General features: G+C 38.4%; 1 protein-coding gene across 2 annotated transcripts in view; it reads right to left on the reverse strand.

The window, feature by feature from the left end:
• MSH6 (MUTS homolog 6) overlaps nt 1-25,785 on the reverse strand; it is a 197,637-nt gene that overhangs the window by 74,582 nt on the left and 97,270 nt on the right. For both annotated transcript variants that reach the window (XM_089458271.1, XM_089458272.1), the window contains exon 11: nt 20,441-20,538. In XM_089458271.1, coding sequence (XP_089314397.1) covers nt 20,441-20,538 — 98 coding nt within the window. The remainder of the gene's footprint in view (nt 1-20,440; nt 20,539-25,785) is intronic.

Genomic DNA, 25,785 nt, shown 5'->3' on the forward strand with positions numbered 1-25,785 from the left:
AATGGAAAAGAGATCTGAAGCAAAAGGCAAGGAAACAGTGGGAACTAATGAGATCCAAAATAAGGAAGCAAAACAACAGATAGCGAATCAAGAAAGGGAGAAGGAAGGCAGTAGCAGGAAAATGCCTCACACGGAAAATACGGGAGTCTGCAAACCCAAATCGAGCATCATCCCCAGGGTCATATTAAGTGATCCAGCGATTCAACTGCACAAGGACCATATGAAAGAACATGCGATCATCTGCAAGTTTATGGGGTTATGGCCAATGGAGAAAGCTCTATACATCTGGATCAGGAGCCATTGGAAGCCCAAGGGAGAAACACATTTGCATCTGGGTTCTAAGGGATTCTTCACAGTGGTGTTTGCGAGCCTAGAGGACAAAGATAGAGTGTTTGAAGGGGGACCCTACTTCTATGCTGCAACAGGACTCTACATGCGCCCATGGACGATGAACTTCGTTCCAGAACGTGAAACATTCACATCTGTACTGGTTTGGATCAGACTATACTCATTACCTCTGGACTTCTGGCTACCAGAGCCCTTGAAAACTATCGGAAAAAAGCTAGGGCATTTTTTGAAACTATTAGAGGCAACTCTCAAAGGTAAATATAACTGCTTCGCTCGAATATGTGTGGAAATGGATCTATCTGGAGCCCTCCCGAAAGCAATAATCTTAGAAGGTTTTGATGAGGAATGGGTGCAAACGATAGACTATGAACACATACCATTCAAATGCCGCAAATGTCATGAACATGGACATCTATTCAGAGACTGTCCCTCAAACAAGGTAGAAAGCAATGGCAAAACCTTTGTGGACAAAGATCATGAGGGTTTCACCAAGGTTGTGAGCAAAGGGAAAGGGGGTAAAAGATCGCATAAGAAAATGAGTGAAAACAAACAGACAAAACACAATAGTTTCAAAATCTTAGAGGATATGGATGAGAGCATGGAGACAGCCCAGGATAAGGAGAACGTCCCCAAGGAGCAGGATATGAAAGCTGAAATAGAGGACATCCTAGTAAACAACCAGCAGACAGAGGAGATACAAAACTGCATGGATCAGCAAGGACCATGAGATGACCCCAAGTGAGACAGGTACGGAGGATCGTGAACTGCAGGAGATTCTAGATAGGGAAAATCTGGATCTAGAACAATTTTTGGAGCAAGGAAAAAACAAAGGAGTAGACTCATTGCCAACAAAAGACTATGATCGAGTCCAACAACTCTATCCATGGAGGGCACAATCGAAGGGAAATGGGTTCAAAAGAAACCACGAAAGCCAAGAGCAGAGTGGGATCAAAATGATGGAGAACCAGCAGACACTATCTCCAAAAAACTCAGGAAGGAAAAGACAGAATTAATTGCTAACCGAATGTGGGAAACTACTGATTAACTCAGGTAAGATGAAAGATCTTACCAGCTATTCTTTTACCAACCTTTCTTAATGAAGCTTACAACTTGAAATATTAGAGTTTTAAGTAGTAGAAGGAAACAGAGAAATCTCAGTAATAGAATAAAAGTAAAACCAGATATGGTATTTATTCAGGAGACAAAACATTCAATGGAGAAAATAACAGAAATTCACAATAAATGGTTAATCAAGTATGTGATTACTTGGAGGTTAAAGTTGATAACTCTGCAGGAGAGATTCTCACGTTGTGGGATCCACAGAAATTGGGGATCCTAGATGCAGAAGCATCCAGGCCCTGTAGGTGACAAGGAGACTTACATGGTAACTAATGTATATGGCCCTCAACAACAAGCAGATAAACTGAAGTTTCTCACCTCCTTGGAAGGGCTCAGATCGCGTTACCCCAATATACCCTGGATTCTAGCAGGGGATTTCAATATGATAAGATCTCTTTCGGAAAAAGGAGGCACAAGGCAGCTTGGTAGGGACTCTGAAGCCTTCCAAGATTTCCTCATGAACATGAGATTAGTGGACACAGAGACTATAAATGGAACCTTCACTTGGAAAAACAAAAGAGGAGGGGTTTCCCAAGTGGCTTCAAAACTGGATAGATTTATTGTTTCTGAGGATCTCATACTCACAGAATCCGCGATCACAGCGTCCATTCTGCCCTTTGGAGGCTCAAATCATTGGCCTGTATAGCTAGAGGCGTTCTTTATGGACACTCAGAGAAATAGGCCATTTAGTTTTGAAAATGCCTGGCTCTCTCACCCCAATTTCACCAGTAACATCGCCACTTGGTGGAAGGAGGATTTGAATATTCAGGGTACCAAGATGTACATGCTCCAGCAGAGACTGAAACATATCAAAGCCAAACTTAAGGACTGGAACAAAAAAGAATTTGGGGATATCATCAAGGCCAGAAAGAGTATGAAACAAAAACTCCAGGAAATCAATCAAATCAACATCACAGAGGGCTTCCATGAGGAAAAACAGAACCTAACTGATTCTTTGCAGAAAGAGTGTGAAGAGCATTGCCTACAAGAGGAAATATTTTGGAGACAAAAATCCAGAATTCAATGGATCAAAGAGGGAGAAAGGAATACCAAGTTCTTCCACAAATCCATTGTGGCCCACAGGGAAAACAACAGAATCACAAAGCTAAAGGATTCTCAAGGCATTGAGCTTGTCGCTCACAAGGACATCGAATTGACCCTAGTACAACACTTCTCTGACATTGCAAAGGAGCAAATGGAAGACAGAACTAGGTTCATCGATAAGATTACTAAGCACATTCCCAAGTTGGTCACAAGGGAGGACAACCATAATCTCAACAGGCCAGTCTCAGAAGAGTAGGTCAGTGAGGTGATCAAGGATATGCAAAATGGAAAAGCACCAAGCCCAGACGGTTTCAATGTTGATTTCTTCAAAGCTTGCTGGGATACAGCCAAACAGGACATCCTTAAGGTGGTGGAAGCCTCAAGACAACACAAAAAGGTTCTGAAAGCTCTGAATGCGACCTTTATAGCTTTGAACCCCAAAAAGGAGAATGCTATGACTCCGGAGGGATTTAGGCCCATCGCCCTATGTAATGTGGTGTATAAAATTATCTCCAAAGTGATAGCCAACAGACTCAAGCCACTACTACCTTCGCTCATCTCAGAAGAGCAAACAAGCTATGTGGAAGGAAGACAGATTCTTAACAACATCATCCAAGCACACGAGGTGGTTCACTCTCTCAAAAGCAATAATCAAATAGGTATGATCATTCAATTGGACCTGGCAAAGGCCTATGACAAACTCAACTAGTCTTACATAAGAGCTATTCTAAAAGCCTTTGGCTTTAACCAAAATTGGATAAGATGGGTCATGGCACTAGTCACCTCAACCAGTTTCTCCATTCTGCTTAATGAAGCTCCCTCTACTACTTTTATACCTTCTAGAGGGCTCAGACAGGGTGATCCGCTTTTTCCCTTCCTCATTGTCCTCATGATGGAAGGGCTGGGTGGGGCAATCAAAATGGCAAATATTAAAGGTAGAATTCAGGGAATCAAGCTCACCTCGGATGGGGAGGCAAACATTCATCAACAATTTGTGGATGATACTATGCTGCAGGGTGTACCAACAGTTAAGGAGGCAAGGGCAATCAAAGAGATCTTAAACGACTTCAATATGGTTGCAGGCATTGAGGTAAGCCAAAACAAGTCCAAAGTTTTCTTCTTTAACACTAATATTGCTATACAGAGAAACATCACTAGGATTATTGGTTTTCAAAGGGATCAGTTGCCCTCCAAATATCTAGGCATAGCTCTCACTGACAAACGTCTATATAATCAAATGTGGGAACCGATTTTAAACAAACTTCGGGACAAGATCAGCAATTGGACTTGCCGAGCTTTAAACTTCGCAGGGCGACTGGTGCTCACTCAGGTGGTTTTGCAGGCCATTCCCATCTTTATGTTTGCAACTATCCCTGCTCCACAAGGCATTAAGCAGCAAATAAGAAGCATTCAAAGAAATTTCCTGTGGGGCACAAGGTAAAAGAAAAATAAGTGGGCTCTTGTTGCCTGGGACAAGCTTTGCAAGCCCAAAAGCCATGGTGGTTTGGGGCTGGAGGATCCGGAAACTCTAAGTCAAGCTTCGGGAGCCAAACTCTAGTAGCGTTAGAGCAAGGAGCTGAGAGCACCTTGGGCCAAGCTTTGGACACAAAAGTATGCCAGGCACTGGTAGGAATAGGATCATATTAGAATGACAAGAAAAATCAGAGGCTCACACATCTAGAACCTTGCGTGGGAGAACAGAAGTATTGTTCAACAACACTGTTTTTGGGAAATTAGAGCAGGGGACCGGGCTCGCTTCTGGGAAGACATCTGGCAACAGGAACCCATCTTGATCAGGAATGAATTGGCAGCACTCAAGAGAGACGCAAACAGCAAAGGGCTTTCACTAATAAAAGATTTATGGGATCAAGGGAGGGACAAGGATAAATGGAGGAAAAGGAAGAACCTAAGTTATACTAAGGAGAGCCCTTTGAAGGCCATGGTAGAGGTTCTAGTCAAGGATTTAGAACAAAGAAGAATTCTAGTCTCCTCTTTACCTGACCAATTAAGATGGGGAAAGAATAATGAAGGCAACTATAATCTCAAAGAGGCCAAACAGACAATCACAGGATTAAGCTTTGTAAATGCTGAGAAAGTTTGGTAGGAATTGTGGCAAACTCCTCAATAGATGAAAGTCAAATATTTATCTGGCTAGTTCATGAAAGGAAAATTCTCACATGGGATAACCTTCTCAAGAAAGGTTTCATTGGACCCTCTAAATGTCACCTTTGTGGCTCACACGAGGAAACGATCGAACACCTTCTAAATCTTTGTTCTTTTTCTGCTAAAATTTGGGATTGGGTAGCCTCTAGCTTCAGACAGACTGACAGGGATAGGCTCAGCATTTCCAACACTTTAACGAACTGGAGAAAGAACTTCTCAGACAATGAAATCATCAACAAGGCCTGGATGCTTGCACCAGGCTTTGTCATCTGGAATATTTGGAAAGAACGGAACATGCAGATCTTCAAAGATAAAGCCAGAGAACCCCTGCTTATTATCAATCAAATTTTGAAATAGCTCAAGGAAACAGTTAGAAGCATTCTGAGAACAAACCCTTCAAACCCTCCTCTACCTCATGAGGTGCACATTCTTACCAATCTGAATCTTCAATCCCTCAATCCTCAAGAAATAAAGAAGAATGTGAGAAATATTAACACTGGGGATCGGGGTTGGCAGCCCCCCCCCCTCCCACAGGGCTTCTTCAAAGTTAAAATTGATAGAGCTTCCAAGGGCAATCCCGAGGAAGCTAGGTTCAGAGGTGCCATAATGGATTCAGAGGGGCTGATAAAATACATTTTCCAGGGCCACCTAGAAAGGGGTACCAATAGCATGGCTGAGCTTTTAGCACTAGATCAATGTATGGAGATCCTAATGGAAACATATTTACGGAATGTTATAATTGAAGCAGATTCGGAATTGGTCATCAAAGCAGTCAAGAAGATTCAAAATGGAGCCTCGCCAGACAAAGTGTCAAAGCACTGGAAGCTGCTGCAAGTGTTTCACCATATCCAATCTCACTTAGGAACCCTTAAAACGATAAGATTTGTCCATGTTAAGAGGAAGGCTAATATGTTTGCAGATAGGTTGGCCAACGAAGATGTGGCCAATGGAGACAAGGATTCGCGGTCTCCGTGGGATTTACTTCAGCCAAGGACGCTGCGGGAGGACCATGTCACCATGGCAAATGCAGATTGGGGTTTGTGGATGGGCAAGGCTGACACTGGGGACAGGGGCGATGAAGACATCGCCTAACTCAACTTCAGGTTTCGATCAAAGGGATGATGGATGCAGGATTTGAGTCGATCAATGACACAATTGGATTGCCATTGCTCTCTTGGCTCAGCGGGTCTCTGATGGAGACTCCTTTTAGTCAGCTCAGTTTGGCCAGACGCAAATTGGCCGGCGGGATTGCTCGAACGATCCTCTGTTGGCGAGTTCGTGATCACGAAACCACAAGTGGTTTTTCGCGCAGGCTTTAGACGATTTTTGGTTTAGAGGATGGGGCTTGCGATTCCACTCAGGTTATGACACGTGGCGTTGAGATGAGAGAAAACAGCTCTCATCACGCGGTTAACCCCCGTGCATCTCGGTTGTGCGATATCGTCGAGGAGCATGGGATCAGGTCGCCTCTCTCAACAGTCAGGATTTTTCGTGCAGGTTACTCAAAGGTTCCGTACCCATTCTGTGGGCCCGGTACTCCACCTCTCCTCGCGCATGGATCCTTTAGCTTTGATTGGTCAATGCTTGCAGTTCCTTTCGGGGGTTGACGTGTGGCGCTTTGAGAAGAGGGGAAACCACTCTCTTGCGATTTCCACGCTAACCTTTGGATCGGTTTCTTGTCCTCCTCGGCGGGGTTTGCTTGTGCTAGTTGTTTGTTGCCCTCTGTTCTGGGACTCTCATTCTATTGTTGTTGTGCATGTTTGAGAGGCTGGAGTTAGCGCTTCGGTGGCCTAGAGGCTTTTGTCCTTTTTGGGATCCTTGCCGCCCTGCCATCTGTAGCTTTCTGTATATTATGTAACTTAATTTGATTAATAGAAGGTTCGTCTCTTACTTATCAAAAAAAAGAATAGGATCTAAAATTCTACTTTTTCCATTAAAAATCCAATGAGGTCAAAACCACTCTCAAACATCCTAAGTCATGTCATGGTAACGTTAAAAATTTAAGTACAAGGATGAAAATGAGGATTAAGGAGAATGTCACTTTTACTTCAAGAATTTAACATTACCATGAATCGCATATCAATACTAGGGCCATAAGCTTGATCATTAGGCTGCCCCACTCAAAAATTGTTGTTTCCTTGAAAATAAATTGCGTTTGGAATGTTTTTGCAAAAAAAAAGCAAAAAAGGCAAGGGAGAGAATATTTTAGGGAGCGCACTCTCGAAATTCACTCCCTGCGGGAGCGATTTAGGGAGCGCGTTCAGAGGGTCACTCCTGAAAGCACAAGCTCCGGGAGCGAGTTCGAGGGGGGAAGCCACTTTCTGCAACCTTGCTTATCATGAATCAATACATGGATAGGTCTTCCATTGATTTTATACAGATCTTCAAATCTTGATCCCAAAGTGAAGGCATGTAATAATAACTATACATATTGACTTCATTGTCTGCAATGATATTAGTTATAATCCATCTTTGATTGCTGCAAATTTAGAAAACTATCATTCTATCTTTTGCAAAACTCATGATTCTTACCTACAACCACTATTGTTAGTAAACTCTAATATCAAAAATACCAAAACCCATAAGATTATGATATTTCTCATATAATGTGAGAGAGTCAAAATCTCCCCATCTTCAGCATTCAATTTCTATCAATTATTCTTTCATAACATTCTATGCATTATACTTCTTTTCAAGACAACTCTTTCTTGCACATGCATAAACAAAAGTATAACTACTCTTTACTTCCGCATGCATAAACAAGTACCAAAACCACAACATTAAACACATGCAATACCTTAATTACTATCTACAAAATTACTATCATATCTTTGGTTCCTTGAAATCTTGGAAGAACGGTAGCTGGGAAAATTTCAGTAGTACATTTTCGCAATAAAATTTCAGAAGTAAATTTCAACAACAAAATATGAGAAATTTTAGCAGAAAATGAGCAGCAAGTAGAAGGAGCAACAAGAGATATTTCAACAGAAAGAGAACTGCAAATGGAGCGGACAACAAAATTTATTCTAATAGAAAGAGAGTTGCAAATGGAGCGCACAATAAGAGATATTTCAACAGAAAGAATGCTGCAAATGGAGCTTGTATTCACCAAAGCTCTGATACCATGTTGAAATTTTGATGTTTTATGCTGCAACAAATATTTATTCCAAAACTTCTTTCTTCTGCACTATTTATTAATCAATTGTAGATAAAACATACACCATATAAACCATATGCAAAATAGGAGACAACCAAGAACACAAGTAGATAGATAATTTAAGTTCAATGACCAGGGCAAAAACCCACAAGGGGAAAACGGAACCAGATTCTTCTTCTATTAGAAATCAAATGTTCAACAAAGATACAGAGTACAATGAGAGATTAAGAGAATGAGTAAGTTCACCCGAATTTGAACAAGTTGTAGCATGAAGATCGCTGGTAACAACAACAGATGCACACACTGTATCAACCTTCCCTTCAATTGAATCAACACTAAAACATTGAAGCACTGGATCGACCTTGGCTCAACAAGTTCTGCTCTTACTCTCCAAGTCTCTCCCTCACAATCTTCTTCAACTCTCTCCAACTCTCTCTCAAGTTCAAATTCTTCTTTCACAATACACAAGCAGTGAGGGGAGAAAGAATGAGGAACATATATATAGGAGGAGCAATGAGTCCATGTCATAAAGGAGGAGTAACTCACATGCCAAGAGGGATAATATCATATGCCCATTTAGGAAATGTAACTCGTGCGATTAAGGAAGTACGCATACCTTCATAACTTATGCTTTTAAGTGAGAGTGTAACATATGCATTAAAGAGTGCGTAAGAGGAATCTTTTATGACATGCTTTAATGAGAGTGTAAGAGAGTGTAAGAGGAATCTTTTATGACAAGCTTTTATCAAGTGTAGAAGAGTGTAAGAGCATTAGTGAGAGTGTAAGAAAAATATGCCATGCCCATAATGAGTGTAAGAGAACATTGTTGAGCGCCATGATTGAGCGACTTCAATTTCTTTTTAATAATAATATAATAGTATCATAAGAATAATATTAATAATAATAATGATGATTAAGTCAAAATTGAACTATTAGGATTGACTGATGATCAAAAGGGATTTTCCATCAGCAATACTTGATTACCAATTGATACAAGGTGATTTACTATTTTTGGAGAGTCATACTTGACACTTTCTATTTTTAGAAATTTTATTTTTAGACTTTCTATTTTTAGAAATTCAATGTCTAGAAATTCTATTCTTAGACTTTCGATTTTTAGAAATTCATCCCTAAGCTACCAAAATTCCAACATGGATAAAATCCTAAAGCTAGACCTAGAGTGTTAAATATCGATGAATGAAGAAAACCTAGCTCATGCAAGGAAGGAAAGGAAAGTGACATGCATTAGTAGCTGACGATGAAGACGAGGATGAGCATTTCTAGCTTGATTAGATTGTAATGATTTTTGCAAGAAGCAAGGATCAAGAGGGAGTTGACAATTCCTTACAATCAGATCAAAAGATAAGTATTTCATATCTTTCTTCCTTGATTAGGTCAGCCTCTTGTCTTTGTATTCTTTGCTTGGTTATAAACGTTTCTTCCATTGGCCTCCAAATGAGGTTTGCAGGTACATTGTGAAGGTTGCCAAAGGCTCCGGCAACAAATGGAAGTGTTGACCACTACATATCAACGACCCATAGCAATACACCCCGTTTTTTCGCAAAAAGGATAGCACTTGATCGATGTGTCTGTACCGTCCAGCTATCATCATCAACCTGACTTCCAAGATGTTATGTAAACCTTTTTTGCATGTGTGTAATGTAAATAATCTCAACAGATCTGTCATGTATGTAACGACCTCGGTAAACCTACTTTTCTAGTGATGATCTCCAGTTTGGGAGGTTTTTTGTCTCACTAATCCATTCTCAGATGGTCAGCATAGTTTTCCTCCAGTCTTACCCTAAAGCTAGGATGGATTTTGTCGCTTGGATCTTGGGTGAGTCCTAGTGTTCTAGATCGAGTCTAGGTAATAGTAATTTGGGAATAATCCTAATTATTTGGTTAGATTATTTTATTACAAATTGTTTGGTCTGTTGGATTATATTTGTGTCGCAAAAATGGGTAGTCTGTGAGGGTCTATTACAAGTAGGTTTTCCCCCTTATGATGTAAAAAATATGAAAATCTGGCCAAAAACTAATTAAAATCCTGAACCAGAAATTTAATTAATTCTAGGTCCTAGGTAAATTTAAATTCTCCAAGGGCAAAATTCGTCGGTCCTTAAAAATAAAATTTTAAAAAGTCTAGAGACTAAGGTAAATTAATTATTTTGCTAAATTTTAAACCTTTGATCCCTAGGGCTTAAGTCAAAGTCAAACTTTTAGGGAAATTAACTCGAAAATTAAATTTTTGAGTTAATTAAAATACATTTAATTTAAAAACTCGAATTTCCTCAATAATTAAATATTTCAACATGTGAGATTCAAAAAATATTTAATCTTCATCAACGCTCGAGATTGCTTTGACAAGGATCACTCAAACTAGTCGTTGGAGGATTTATCTTTATATAAGAAGTCATTTGTCAGTCGATCTATCCGACCTTTGAATCGTGTGCTTAGCAAGAAGCTCTTGTGTAATCTTTTCCTCGATAATAAAGAAAAACTTTGGAGTTAAGTTTTGTTGGTGTCACTCTTCATGGGAATATTGTAAGATGTGTTGTTTTCATGCATAATTTTTTCTAAAGCCATTGATGATAGCTTCTAAAGAGTGATTTGAGTACAAGTATCTTGCTCAGTTACTGGGGTTTGAATAATAATCTAAATTTTGAACGTAATAGCACGTATCTCTATTTCTCTGAGTTTTATTATTATTTTCTCTCTCTATTTTTAATGGCTGGATTGAGTTTTGCAAGGAAATCTTGATTTTAGACCCTCGGGCGTTAGGGAAAGTTTTCAGTTGGACTAGCTAACTCTCAATCCGTGTTTTCTGAGGAACCCAGTAGAATTAATCTTGGGCTTATCATAAGATTTTTTTTGTTGGTGATGCACGAAGGGTTTCGAGTTAGCACCTCCTTAAAATTTAAAAATTTAATTTTTGTGTGAGAAATTGATAGATCTGGTTGTTGAGAGTCTTCGATTATCAAATCTGGGAGCGAAGTTGGACTCATACTCCTCAGATCTGATAGATCTACCATTCTTGTGCATAGATCTGTAAAATATATATATATATTGGTTTTCTGACTTGGATTTTTCTGGGTTTTAGTTTTTATCATTGTACATATTGTTTGGGTATTTTCTTGTTGTCATGCAGCTACAGATATGAGAAGGAAATTTGTGAAGAGTCCAGATCTAGGCCCTGGAGGGTAAGATCTGGATCTTTGAGGGTTTTATCAACATAATTATTGCAAGGACATTATTCAAAAATTTTGCATTCCAAAGGTTTAAAAAGTTTTAAATCTAGAAATTTTCATAAGTGTTTAACAGATAAATATGAAGCAGAAACATGTCATTTTAAAATAAGATTTTCTGGGAAATTTTCTTAGGTTTTTTGGCTACCATTTTTCTCCTGTCTACTACCATATTGAGCCTCCAGAAAATTTCGAATTTTTTTTGTGTTGTCTGCGTTTTAGGATTTCTAGAAAATTTCGAATTTCTTTGTTGCATCTACTATACTCCTCTCTGTTGCGTCCTTCTCTTGCTGCCCTTCTCTCTAATGCATCTCCCTCCTGTTGTCGTCAATGCTCATCTCTCCTCCGCGTCCAAGCTTACACCTGCAAAAAAAGATAGAAACAACCAATATAAACCAAAAAAAAAACCTTCAACGTTGCCATAACCTGTTGCAAACCTGCGTCCCCATTCCCATATCTTCCCCTCCATCTTGCAACTTCAACGTTGCCCAAACTTCCTCATTTCTCTGTGCTCCTCCCTTTCTTCCTACATACAGCCAAGTCGTTGCTCCTCACGTTGATGTTCGTGTATTATCCTTCACCTACAACTCCTCATCCATCCCCTCACTATCCTCCGCAGCCTTCTTCTCCTGCCCTTGTTATCATCACGAGTCCCTCCTCTCTGCCATCAAGCCTACCTGCATAGCAAAAAACTCTCATTCGACTTTTTAGTTTTTATTTCATTTGCATTGTATATGCATTAGGTTAGGTTAGGTCTTATTTTTATTTTTTCAGTTTAGTTAGTTTCCTTTTCATTTTTTTATTTTTCTTAGTTTTGGTTAAACGTTTGGTGTTTTATAAAATTAAAAAATTATAAATCTACTTTTTTGGTTAAGTTTCATTTTTTATTTCATTTTGATTTGATTCTTTTTATTCATTCTTTTATATGTTGATTTGTATTATTTGTGTGACTATTTCGATTGGTTTACCTTTTTTATTTTTTTTTTGCCCTATGTTTCAATTTTTTTGGATATTTTGATTTTTCATTATTTTGATTCCATAAAAAAGAAAAACATTTAAAAATCTAAAAAATTTAAAATTTTCAATTTTTTTGGTGACTTTGATTGCTAGTGAAATAAATCAAAAGTAGAGCTTAAACCCTCACATTTAAAAAAACAAAAAACAAAAAAAAAAATATGTGGCATATGGCCCATAAAAATTTAAATTTAATTAAGTACTTTTGATTTTTATTTTTCTTATTTGTTTTGTCACATTAAAAAATTTAACTGCCACATTAAACTTTGCTTCATAAGCTTAGCGCATTAAACTTACCTAAGGGATAATTAAATTCTAATTTAAAGTTCCTTGGTGTCTTTTGTGTTAAATGTAAAATTTTAAATTTTGTGGTATTGATTTCTCTATTGGCAAGTGTGATTAATGTTTTGAAAATTATATTGGCTATAGGAGAAAGATAATTAATTCTAGATCTGGGTTATTGAAGAAAATCATTTTTTATCTAGAATCATTGCTTAGCATTTAATTTTCATAATTATTCATGGTATTTAATTGCTAGAATATATTGTAGTTTTGGGTGTTTACATTTAATCGTTCATGATCATCACCTTTGCCACATTATAAATTGCTCTGGGTAACTTGTTCTCATTTAGTTATGGTTAATTGAATATTAAGGCACTAGTCTATAATCATTTCTATCTTGTGGTTGTGTCTTGGTTGTATTAGTGTTTAATCTATTCATCTCAGTTAACCAGGACTCATTTACATTCGTCAAGTTGTCCATCTTTAAGTCTCCTAGAGCCTGTGTTCCACAGGTTATTCTCATTCATTCACCTTACGGACTACCCCCCTTGATTTGTCTAAGAGAGTGTCTAAACAGAGTGAGTAAGGATTAGAGCGACAACTCTTACTCTGAGCGTTGTCGCGGTGCCTAGACACTTTGTGCGACAACAGGAAGCATCAAGAAGAGCAAAGCAAAGTTTGTGGTAAGAGGATCCTCCTAGGATTGAGCATAAACTCAGCTAGAGTGATTTATGTTCAAGAAGGAGAAATTGTACAAACATCTAAAACCATGCCAAATGACCGAAAGAGCTCCTAGTTCACAGAGAGCAAACATGCCAACAAGTTTTAAGGACACCATGATCAAGGAAATCGTATCAAAAGTTAATGGGGAGTCAATGGTGACTTCCAAGTGGATCTACAAGATCAAGCATGCGGCAAATGGCAGCGTAGATAAGTACAAAGCAAGATTTGTGGCAAGAAGGCTCTCACAAAAAGAGGGAGTGGACTACAAAGAGACATTTGTCAGGTACACTTCTATTAGAATTATTATTTGTATCATTTATGTCATGCATTGAAGGCTAAATCAGAAAGATGTAAAGACCGCTTTCCTCAATGGAGTAAATGAGGAAGAAGAAGTGAACATAGAGCTACCTTAGGGTTTTGAGGTACATGAGAGAAAGACTCACATTTGCAGATTTAAGAAGGCTTTGTACAGACTCAAGTAGGCACCTCAAGCTTGGTATTCTCAGACTGATGGATACTTAATGAGCCTTGGTTGATCTTGCTATCATATGACCTATTTCTGACAAGAGCAAGACTCAGGAGACGGGAGCAACGAAGACAGGAGGATTTGCTTCTGTGATAGAGGAAGCGGTCAAGCCCTGTTTCGTTGTCAGAGGGAGTTGAACCCGGAGTTCATGATAAAGGATCTAGCTTTGATGCATTATTGTCATGAGATTGAGATTAATATGCTTAGGGACGAGATCTCTAAGAGCAGTATGAGTGGACCATGCCAAATATCGAATATGCTTCAGTGACTAGAAAACAGCAGTGGCAGAGGCAGTAACCAAGATTGCCACAACAATATCTATTTTAGTTTTAGAGAGAGCACCCAATGAGGGTGAAAGGAAAGTGACTATGTTGATGGATCCACCGAAGGAAGTCGACCAATTTCATGGTTAAGCCGAGCCATATGGAACAACAGGTGTTGAGGTACCAGTGTGGTACAGTTGGATATAGATCGAGACATGATGACGTACAACTACAGGGATATACAAATTCAGATTGGGCAAGACGTATTGAAGACAAGAAGAGCACATCAAGATGTTGCTTCAATTTGGGTTCCTCTTTGATATCCTGGATGAGTAGAAAGCAAACATATGTCACACTCAACACTACAAAGGTTTAGTATATTACAGCTAGTTTGGCAAGTTGTGAAACAATGTGGTTTTGGAAGCTACTCACAAGATTGTTTGGTCCAGTGTTGAAGACGACCATGATGACAAGTATAAGCAGAGATCTAGTACCACTATATTTGAGACATGGTACAAAAGGGAGCAGTAAGGCTACAATGCATTTCTACAGACGAGCAGGCTATTGACATTCTCACCAAGCCTCTTACCAGGATGAAGTTTGTATACTTCGGGGACAAGCTTCGAGTTGTGGAGAATGCCTCCCTCGTTAAGAGTGTATTGATGTTGTAGCATCAAGGACAAACATTCTCCCTCGATAAAAGGTACTGACCAAGTTTCCATGTAATGTGGTTAGGGAGAATGGTCCCAAGATCATCAAGGCCCAGAGTGACCCATATGGCCAAGAGGTGCTTGGCTAGTGGTTGGAGTGAGTGCCAATAGGGTCTAGAGAGCATCAACGCCCAAAGTGCTCACCTAGTCATAAGGTTCTGACCATATTGCCAACATGTGCTTGGCTAGTGGGTACAGTGAGTGCCTTTAGCATCTAGAAAGTGTATTACCATTCAATTGGCAGGCAGGAATGGTAATTGCCCAAGGTTTCTGTAGCATAAAAAACTATGCTGAAACACAAACGCTGATAGCTTGTAGATTTAGTTGTTAAAATACACACAAGTATTTGTAAATAATAATTTATTATTATATATAATTGTATAAGATGATTTGAATGTACAATGAGGACCCTACTTTTATACCTTGGCAGGTGACCTTTCATGAATGGGCATGTCTTTTAGACATGCCTTTTCACTTAATCTAAAGACTATTTAACCTAATTATTATTTAATTATTTAATCTTTATATTTATTTTATTTTATTATTTGTTATGAATTATATTCATAACATAGCCCCTTCCTTCAGAAGCTTTGTCCTCAAAGCTATATTGTTGGGAATTGTCTTTGCAGTTGTCGTCTCGGCATATGGAAGGCGAAAAGTTGGCTCAGCATTTAGTTTTTTTCCCCTTTTTTTCTCTTTTTTTACTTCTTTTTTAATACATATATATATATTTTAATTAATTAAAAGATACTAATTAATTAATGTTACGTACATATATGTAATTTTAATTATATAGTTTTAATTCTATATAATTTAATTAAATATATGTATATGTTATATAGGTAGGCGTATCTTATAACTTATTTAATTAACTCGATGGACAGTCACGTCCCTCTCCTCCCGAATGATCACGTTACGCACTAAACAGTGACATGCCTATTTGACGGTCAACTCTTAGTGCAGATATCACCGCAGAGACCACCACAACAGCAGTCGCAGGTCACCACAGAGACAAAAACGACGAGACTTCCGCCGATGGTTCAGCGTGACAATCCGTAGCATGGTTTAGTCGTGGGGTTGTGCTACGGCTTGGCGTAGCTACGTCCTACACCCCTGCGATTGGATGTTGTTTAGCCGCAAAGCTCGTGATCACGCACTCCAAGCAGGAAACTGCATAGCCACACGCAAATATAATTCAGCATGTTTACATGCTGTCGATCCGTTGAGCCACTCTTTAGATGCGAAAATTCCACATCCTCTGATCCATCTACAAAATCTTCTTCATAAATGTCAACACCCCACAATGTCAATTTCTTCCTCTCACGAAGAGAATTATGATCCGACGATAAGACTGGTCCATCAATATCGTTCTCATGGATTTCACCTAAGCTACTACGGATCTCTTGCAGTTTTTCCTTTCCCCCAATTAAAAAATCTTCGATCTTCTCACTGTTTCCAAAAGAACCAGGCATAGAACTATCTAATTCCTCGTGAAACTGTGGCAGATAACCGTATTTTTCCTTGGAAGGACGGCTTATAAGCTGCTTACCTGTATCCCCAGGATTTGATTGATGACGTCCTGCCTATTTTCAATGCTATGGTCTCTGTGTATAATCATTTTGGGTTCCCTGGGCTGATATGAGTATAACCTACCATCAAATACGAACCCTACATCGGTCCTTTTCCATTTGTTAGAATCATGTATCCGTCCGGGCATTTTCTCATCAAATACAAAGCGTGCCTGGTTGTTGTCAATACCATAGACATGTTTAATCACCGAGTTTAATTCTTGCTCGCTGTACTGCCCTTTACGATGCAAAAGTCTCCGTGCTAGGTTTTTATATGGTTGCCCTTTTCGTAAATCCTCAAGTATCATTCTCTTCCGTTGTTCGTCATCTCTGATCAAACATAATGCCTTCGGATATCGGTGGACACCGCAATATGTGCTTCCGCAACGACACTTAAAACCTGTTAATCCAACGCGCTTTCTGCAACTACAACATCGCGTAGGTTTAGACTCCACAGCGTCAGTTTGTCCACCAGCTGGCTCCACCTTGCTGGTCTCAGCATTTAACGTTGGCGCTGTGTTACCTTTAACTTTTAGAAGATGGTCTTTGTAACACTTTGAACACATGTTTTCCGTTGCCGGGGATCCGAAAAATCCACACCCTTTAATGCACAGCTGATGCTCTGATTGATTTTGAAGGGAAAATCTCTTGGAAGCTTGAAAAACCTCAAATCTACATTTTTTAGCCCTTTTTCCCCTTGGTCGTGAGCATATGAGAGGATTTCTCTTCCTCTTTTGTGCATATTTGCCCCTATGGCTAGGACGTCTATCTCCTTGAGCAAAACCTCTTGGAGGAAAATAATTTTCTTATTAAGGGAGACTTCACTACAAATTGTGCCATAATCATTGTAAAAATTTCTCACTTGTAATATTGATATCTTAAGGAAGGCTATTTGCTCCTGAGGCTTTATTTTTTGTAAACCCTCCTTAAAGATCTAAAGCCCTTGCTTCTCTCTAAGAGAGTTTCACTTGTAATATTAATAAGAGAAGCTTCTTTGAGGGATCTTGAGGTTTCTACCCTTGGTATCCCACCTCACCATTTGGAAGGAGGATCTCTTTGATGGTTGGTGACTAACTTGTTCATTTTGCATTGTTAGCTTAGTTTATTTTCTTGCTAATTGCATCATCTACTAGATCTAATTTCTAGTTTTCATTTTACTCACTCACCATTTCTTGGACTAACTCGCTTTGATTTCATTGAGTAGTTTCATCAGTGCCTTGAAATAGTTTCATTGATCATTAGCATAAGCTAATCTCAAATTGATATCATAATTTGTGCTCAAATTATAATTTGATCATTAAAGTAAAATGGTATTTTTCTATTGATATTTTTAAGATATTTCACATTTGAGGCATCGCTATTTAATTGTTCATCTCATTTGAAGCAATTGTATTAACTTAGCATCTAAGTTGCATTTTTTTTAGATTCTCTAAAATTAATCAAGCATAATCTTGGTTGATAGACATTTAGGATACCTCCTCAACTATCATTCAATTTCCCTAAATTTGAGTTTGGAGCAAAGGTTAAAAAGCATGACCTCATAGTACTCTTGCTGACCAAGTCCCTTGTAAGAATGAAGGCATGCGGGTTGTATTGAAGAACTAAGGGGTATCGTTAACGAGGCCTTAGCCTACTCACTTAGCCTTCTTGCAACTACCTCAATCCTTACCAAGTTCAAGGAATTGAGGGGAAGTCAAACCTTAGATTAGGCATTTAATTAAAATTTACCAAGATCACTCTTTACTTCACACACTCACACATAAGTTTGTCTCATTTTACATATAATTGCTTATTGTACAAGTTTTGGTTGTGAGCATCTCATTCACTTGCAAGCCTTTCATTTAACATTCTTGTACTTGTTAATCTATTTTCACGCTTACGTTAATTGTCCTTTAAACGTTATATCATAATTGAGCATCTTTCATTTAAGTACAAGTATTATCCTATTGCAAGTTCTATTTCAATCTTGTTGCTCATATTTTAGATTGGTGTATAATCTATTGTGGTCTTAATTCACTAACACTTGTTTTGCAGCTTGTTATTCTTGTCACTTGAAAATCATATTTCAATGCAAGTATTGCAACTTCTTTTTCAGCATATATCTCTTGCAAGTTATATTTAAGGCATTGGTTTCTCACAATTTGTCTTGCGGGATATCTTGTTAAATTAATTGAATCCATATTGTTGATATTCATATGCTCATAAACATTTGTATTTGCTAAATTAATCTCTAATTTCATTTCAAGTTACATTAAATGGCAATAGCCTTATTGACCGTCTCCTGGAACTTGTTATCTCTAGCAAGTTATCCTTTAGAACCTTCCTTAGGTACCACCCCCCTTAGCTTACGGAGAGAGTTGGGATTAGGTGACAACCTCTTCTTTAAGCGTTGCCACAAAGCACACACACCTTGTGAGGTAGGATTTTTCCCACATTCCTACGTGTTCAATTTCGTGGACGACGGGCCAAAACGTGATCTTTTTAGTGGTGTGAATTCTTTTGGAGATGGTATTTTGCATGGAAATGTTCTCCAGTGATTGAAAGGAGTGTTTTTTGGAGAATTTTGTAAGTTTCATGTTTTATCTTCTATATTTTGCATATTGTATTTGTGCAGTAGGGTTTCTATGTTATACCATGATTAAATGCTAAATCTGTGTTGAAATCTTGCTCCATTATAGCATACAAAATTGTCTCATTGAAACCTATAAAGAAACTCTGATTGTGCATTCTTTATATTTAATTTCTCCCCTCACAAAATAAACAATTAGGGTTTTAAAGTGGATGCCCTCTTCATCCCCCCTTGATCAAAACTGTTTTCATTGAATTTAGCCCTAAAAGACTCCATTAAACCCATTTAGGATAAGGCACTAATCATAAAATCGTGTTGATCACTCTCTAAGTCAATTAAATTTTCTTTCCTTTTTTCTTTTTACTAAATGTCTAGGGTTAGCAACTTGGATTTAAGTGTGAATAATTGCATAAAAGTGAAATTTTGGTTGATGATTATGGTTCATTAAGCAGTAATTTTATCAATAAATGATCAAAAATCAAAATTTAGCATTGACACATGGTTAAAACCTTACTCTTAGGGATCGCGTCATCTTCATGCTGTTGTTTATGCATGTTTTCAGCCATAAAATTCCATTTGTAAGAAGGCCTTGTTCCCTTTTGTTGATTATTCATTGAGAGGCATTTTCGTTGGCTCTTATATGACATTGCATACCTTATGATTGCAAAGCAGCAAAATCTTAACTTATAACATCCATCTATTTGGTCTAGGATTAGAGCATTTGTACTTTGGCATAGAACATTTAGGCCTTCTAGGCTTTGTTGATGCTTCATCCCATCTTGTAGACCTCTTATCTATCACCTTCAGCGATGGTAATTGAGCATCCTTCAGGTGATCTAAGGAAGCCTCCCTTCTGGTCAAATACCACTAAAGAGCAGGAGAAAGGTTGTCGAGGTAATGATGGCAACCCTTTCTCTTGTTTCCATAATGTCTGGTTCTGCTTAGTGAGGTTGTGCACTAGGCCTGCTAAATTTTGGTTGTGCACTAGGCCTGCTAAATTTTGCAGCAACAGTAACCATTCAGCCTCATCTCTCCCCGTGGTTTCCTAAAACTAAAAAAATAATATAAATAAAATTGGTAACTCGAATATTTTTAGAAAACGAATTTGATACTATGATTATTTAAAATTCAAATGATGACCATATTTACCTCTCTAATAACATCTTTTCACCCTTAACTCTCTGATTACTTGTTTTCCATTCTTTGTCTTTTGTGGCATCTTGATGGCAAAGGTTACTTCCTATGTTTGCAAATCTTTAGAATAGAGATGAGCAACTATGCATAGCTTTTCATTAAATCTGTTCTGGAATATTGACACTGCCCAAACTTCTTCAGCACTCTCAGATATACAGTGTGCTTTCATATTTTCATTCATTGATCATCATTATCCATCGTGTTCAGAACTCCTTGCCCTCAACTGCCAAAGAAATGTCTTTTAAATGGTTTAAATGTCTCTGAAACATGCAAGGAATCAACTACAATTTGGTTCCTTCTATTTTTCTTAGGATTCTCCTAAATTCAAAACAAGTCAAATTGGTTCCGCATCCTGAAGGCAAACAGAGATAATACAGAAACTTCGATGCTCATGCACATTAAATAAAATGAAATACAGCTATACCGTGAATACTTTTTCAATGAAATAACCAAGATAGAAATAGATGCACAGGTCAGGAGAAATACAAAAACCTCTGGATTGCATAGGACCTAACCTGCTTGAATAGAGGCGTGCAAGCATTCGCTCCATGTCTGGCAACTTCGTTAATTCTTTCCGAAACTTGATCGCAGAACCAAAATCTACAACCGCACCCTATGCATTCAAGATTCCGAGAATCAATGCCATTGCCTCGATAAAGATATCATCTGAATATGTTACAAACCGACCTTTAATTCAACAAATATTTATTTTCCTCAGAAATGGTTACGTGAATATGTGATAAACTTTCTTATAAATCCTATCATGGACTGAGATCGTAGAACTCACAAATATGGCAATAAGTTATTTTTCTTCTTTCCATGGATACTAGGTGTTTTCAAAGTAATTACAGTCCTGGGGCCACTCAAACTACCAAACCAACCACAAGTGTTGTTAGTTAATCAGGTGCTTTATATGCACCCACAAGCATTAAATGTGCACAATTACTGATCAAAGACACATCCTAAGTAATTTCCACTGGATTAAAATTTCAGCACCCTTACCACCTGAAAAAGGAGATAGAGAAATCTCACTAGCAAGACTCATCATGCCCATTGCTCAAAAATAGTGTGTCAGCATTTGCACTTAAGAGACATTCACCCCACTAGAATTACTGACAATAGATTTACCTTTGTTAGTTGGTGGTTTGCAAAGTATTTATGATTTCTATGTGCTTAATTAGGAATGATTTAGAGCAAACACCAATTCTTGTGGAATGATAAGGCAACTGATGGAGGGTATCACATGTTTTGACATGGATAAAATTGGGCGCATTCATAAAAAAGATAAAAATATATATATATATATATATATATATTTCATGTTCTTCTTAGATTAAATAACTTTCACTTTTTGCAGACAAACATTTTCAAAAACAAACTGACAACAAAAAAGACCTTTTTGTTTATGTACTGGAATTGAGACCTGTAACAAGATGCTATCTCACTTCTCTGAAGTCACTTTGAATAGACAACATCAAAAACCTTGAAAACTGCAGCTCCCATATACGAAGCAATAAAGCATGGCGCACAGGTGCATTCAAAGCATCAAATAGCCAACAGAAATGATGATATGATCATGGTACTAATAATATAAGAAGACACTCCCAAACAAGAGAACAAGTATGCAAGTTTCAACAAGATTTCCAGAACTTTACACATATTGTACATGTTACCCACCAAAAAGTGGGTAACCCCATAGGAGATAACTTTTCTCCTTTGGACAGCCAGCTAGCCAGCAGCCCTACATTGCTCAGTATATGATGATATGCCACATTCCTCCACCATTTGCACCAGTCAGACACCTCTCACTATCCAGCATTCCTCTTGCAAGAAGGTGGGTCATCATTTAGAAGGTACTTTAGCCATTTTCCAATCATGTGCTTTTACATAATGTTATGGGCATTCTTACATGGATCAAGGGGTCATCTGAATGATTGGCCATTCATGACTGTAAACTTGTTCTCTCACCTTACCTGTGAGATTAGTTTTTGACCCTAGTCCAGTGGGACCTCCTCTAAGGCCTTAGGGTTATAGGAGGGGCACTACTTGGGAAACTTGTATTGAAATAGCGTGTCCATGACCACTCCATACTTAGAACTCTTCACTATTTCACCTAATTTCATGTCCATCCATTGGGTTTGTTCTCATTGATTCATTCAAATTGGCACCTTCACATTCTCATCCATGAGTTTGGGCCGAAAACTTTGCCCTAGAGGTTGCTGCGACTAAAAAAAAGGTAAAATCATAAAATGGTCACAATAAAAGAAAAACAAAAATTAAGATGCAAAAGATGGTCGAGACACTAATTAGCGCATGGAAGCCTAGCATGAGCTCTAACCCCCTCACTGGCCATCACCCAATTCCTGAGCCTTTGATGCTCCACCACATAATAAAGGAATTTTTGCATGTCTCAACCCCGATGAGCGAGAAGTTGCCTCATCATTAAGGGGTAAATAATTGCTATATCATTAAAAGCAAACTTGGACACCTAAGCCATGCTCCCTATTAAAGCATTATTGAAAAGAAGTAAAAGGCACACTATAGGAGCAAAAAATGTTGGTCTAGTAAAGCGGTAATTCATGCCTCCACGATTGCTCCTTCCAAACATCCATACACTCGAGATTATGGACCTCCATCACCATGGCACCTTGCCATGAAGCATTTCCCCTCTATTGCCACATCATCACAAACAACTATGAATTGAAGGGTTGACCTAGGACATGTCACATCCCCTTGGAGGCTAGAGCCTAGAAGCACCTAATCTGGTTGAACATCTAGCCATCACTAACATAGGTAGGGAACACTTTTACAAGACTTGAGCTAGTTAGATATTTGAAGGTGATCCCAACTTGAAGTATTATTATGCCCTTAACATTAAGTATTGTCCAATATGATGCATCTATGAATGTTGTCCCTAATGATTGGTAACTTTCACTTGAGTTTGAGATGGTTTTGCCAGGTTGTCCTTCACAGAGCAACAAAGGCCAGAGGACACGCTTCTTGCCTCCACTAAATAGAGCATACCACATTCCTAGAGAGCAATGATGACCTTGCAAACGCAGCATTGCCCCTCAAAAGTAGAGCGTTGGGAGCTTTGATGACTCCAGCAAATGACTGACACCCCAAAGTACACCTAGATGTTGAAATGTTGAGCTCCTCTTGGTTAATGTTTGAGATTCTTAATGATGTACCCAAAGGACCCAACATGCCCCCAGGGTCGCCTTGACATTGTTTGATGGGGATGACTTTTTCTGGAGTCCATATGATGACGATCATCCACAAGATGACAAGGGAGGGCTTGTACTACCAATTGGAGCCCCAACACTGGTGAGAAGACGATCCCACATCACGCTTCTAGCCCCTTTGAAGGTGACATAGGGCACCGATAGCATTGTTTTGACACTTGGAGGTGTTTTAAGTCACTTCTTGAGGGCATCCCCTCAAGGATTAAAGTTGTTGATTATGGTGATGGGGCATCCCACTAGCCCATCAATGCACTTTCACAACATTTATTGCCCAAAAAGGGCATGACGTCCTGCTTATGGAGAGTTTTGACCCACTTGTGGGATTTTGTGGCATATTTTTATTATTGTGACCCATTGGGTTGGCTTCTAAACCACTCCCTTGATTCATACTCAAAATTAAACTTGTCATAGGGCTTTAAGGCTAATATTAGTGAGTGATAGACCTCATATATGTGGAGGATCACTAACTTCTCACTTTTCATCATCCCACTTGTATTTCAATTTTCAACCTCTTCTTGACAACTCGACTTAGCCTTTATGTAACTTGCTACTTGTGGAGACGTGATCTTTATGGTGCCATTGCTATTGGAGATTGGCTTATCTCTTAGAGATGTCATTTTGGGATTGAAAAAAGTCTTTTCATGGAAAAATCGTTAGTTTATTGCAGATTTTCATTGTTTTACATGAAATTAATTACTGCTAGGGTTTTTCTATGCTCCATGTCTATATGTCAATTGTTTATGGAAAATTTTGGATAATATTTGCATGGGTCAAAATCTCCAAAAGGTGTGATGATGTGGAAATTTCTCTTTGGCTAAAATAAAGCTTAAAATCACAAGGTATTTTAATTAAATAATGTTATGGAAAAAGGGTGTTTATGGAGGGTTTCAAAATTTATTAAAAGGAAGGGATTTTGGGGATTAAACCAAAATTTAAAATTCCCTCGAAGATTAATCCATGGCTCCAAAAGTCAAAGGTGAAATTAAATAAAGAGGTATGAAGATTAGTTCAAATTTGAAATGGTTGGAGGTCAACCTTAATCTTTGGCACCAAATTTCCTTTTAATTTAAAATTCAGTTTTCCCTCTCATTTTCGTTGATCGGCTCCAAGCTGGAAGGCTAGTCAGCTCCTCAAAAAGGCACTCATTTAATATAAATTTGAGGATCGTTTCAGCTCTCAAATATATCAACTAGCCATGACGTTTATCTGAGGCTATCCTATCGTTTATTCATTGGAGACTTGGAGGCACTTCATGCTAGCTCTGGCATATTTCTCTGACATCCAATAAAATCATTCTGTGGATTATTGTTCTGAGATTCGTTGAGGTTCAGTTTTATGTTTGCAGGTAATGCTGGATAAAATCAACGCCATGAGTCCTATCCGTTGATGATTCTACTTGGGCTACAATTCATGTGTAATAAAACCACTCGGCGCTGTCCCATTTGAATTTCCAGCCTCAGCTAAAACAACAGATTCTAATTTATGACTTATCTAGCCACGTTCTGCTTGCCTTTTTTCTGCAGTGAGGAAATTTCACAAATTTGGAGCAACGTATTGTGCCCAAGATCTTCACTCCAAATGTAATTTTTAGCCCTCTACTAGGGCAAGCTTTGGAACAAGATCAGAGCAGTTTCAGTATCTACACAAACTCCAATATTGCACTGTAGAGAGGTTTCGTATGTATGGTGTTCCAATGACATCGCAATGAATACACATCGCAGTGGGTCCATATGACTTTATGGATCGCAGTGGATTACTCTAAATACCAATGTTGACTGCAAAGTATGTATGAAGGATCATGTTTATGACTGCAGAGACTGCAGCGTATTCATAGACACCGCATGTATGACTGCGATGTGTTATTGTATATTTTGCACATATGTATGATCGTAGAAACCACAAGAAACTCTCGCTATCCAACCATGCCAGAGTAAGCCTGATTGTGTATCATTGTGTGAAGCACCCGATGCTCACAGTCAGCACTATCTTAAAATAAGTCCAAATCCGTGCTATGAGATTTGTAAAGGCCTTGTTGTGCACAGTATTGATTTATTCAAGACCAAAAAATGATATATGTAACGGTTATCTAAGGTATGTTTTAGTTTTCCAAGAATACCGTAATGCCTTTGTATAATTTATGAAGCAGGATACATATATTTGTGTTGACAAATGAGTTATGGCAGTTTGATGAGAATGTTGATGAAGAACACAGTGCCATAAGAACTCATCGATCTGAAGAAAATATCGTTAAGTGATTCCACGCTGAGAGGTGTTATGTATTGTGCGAGGTGTATAATGCTATGTGCTAATGTATAAACCCTGTAATAAGAATATACTGCTGCAGTTACTACACAGGTTGAGATCAAAAGTCACAGCTTTGTTGAGAACTAAGGCTGAAAGTTGATTATGGCTTGAAGCCTTCGGCCTTTGTATTTGTACCCTCAGTTTTCTAAATGAGATGTCCTGAAGCATATTACTGTCACCTAGAGGGTTTCCCATTAAAACCTTGAAGTTTGAAATCAAGAAAGCATTAATGATGTGAGGATTTTCCTTGGGACAGCATTGCATACCTCTGGCAACCAAAAGACACGAATTACTGTAGTGATGATACCTCT

The sequence above is a fragment of the Pinus tabuliformis genome, chromosome 7, assembly GCF_031772625.1.
Source record: "Pinus tabuliformis cultivar Carrire ecotype Pingquan chromosome 7, CPIR1, whole genome shotgun sequence".
Lineage (NCBI taxonomy): Eukaryota > Viridiplantae > Streptophyta > Pinopsida > Pinales > Pinaceae > Pinus > Pinus tabuliformis.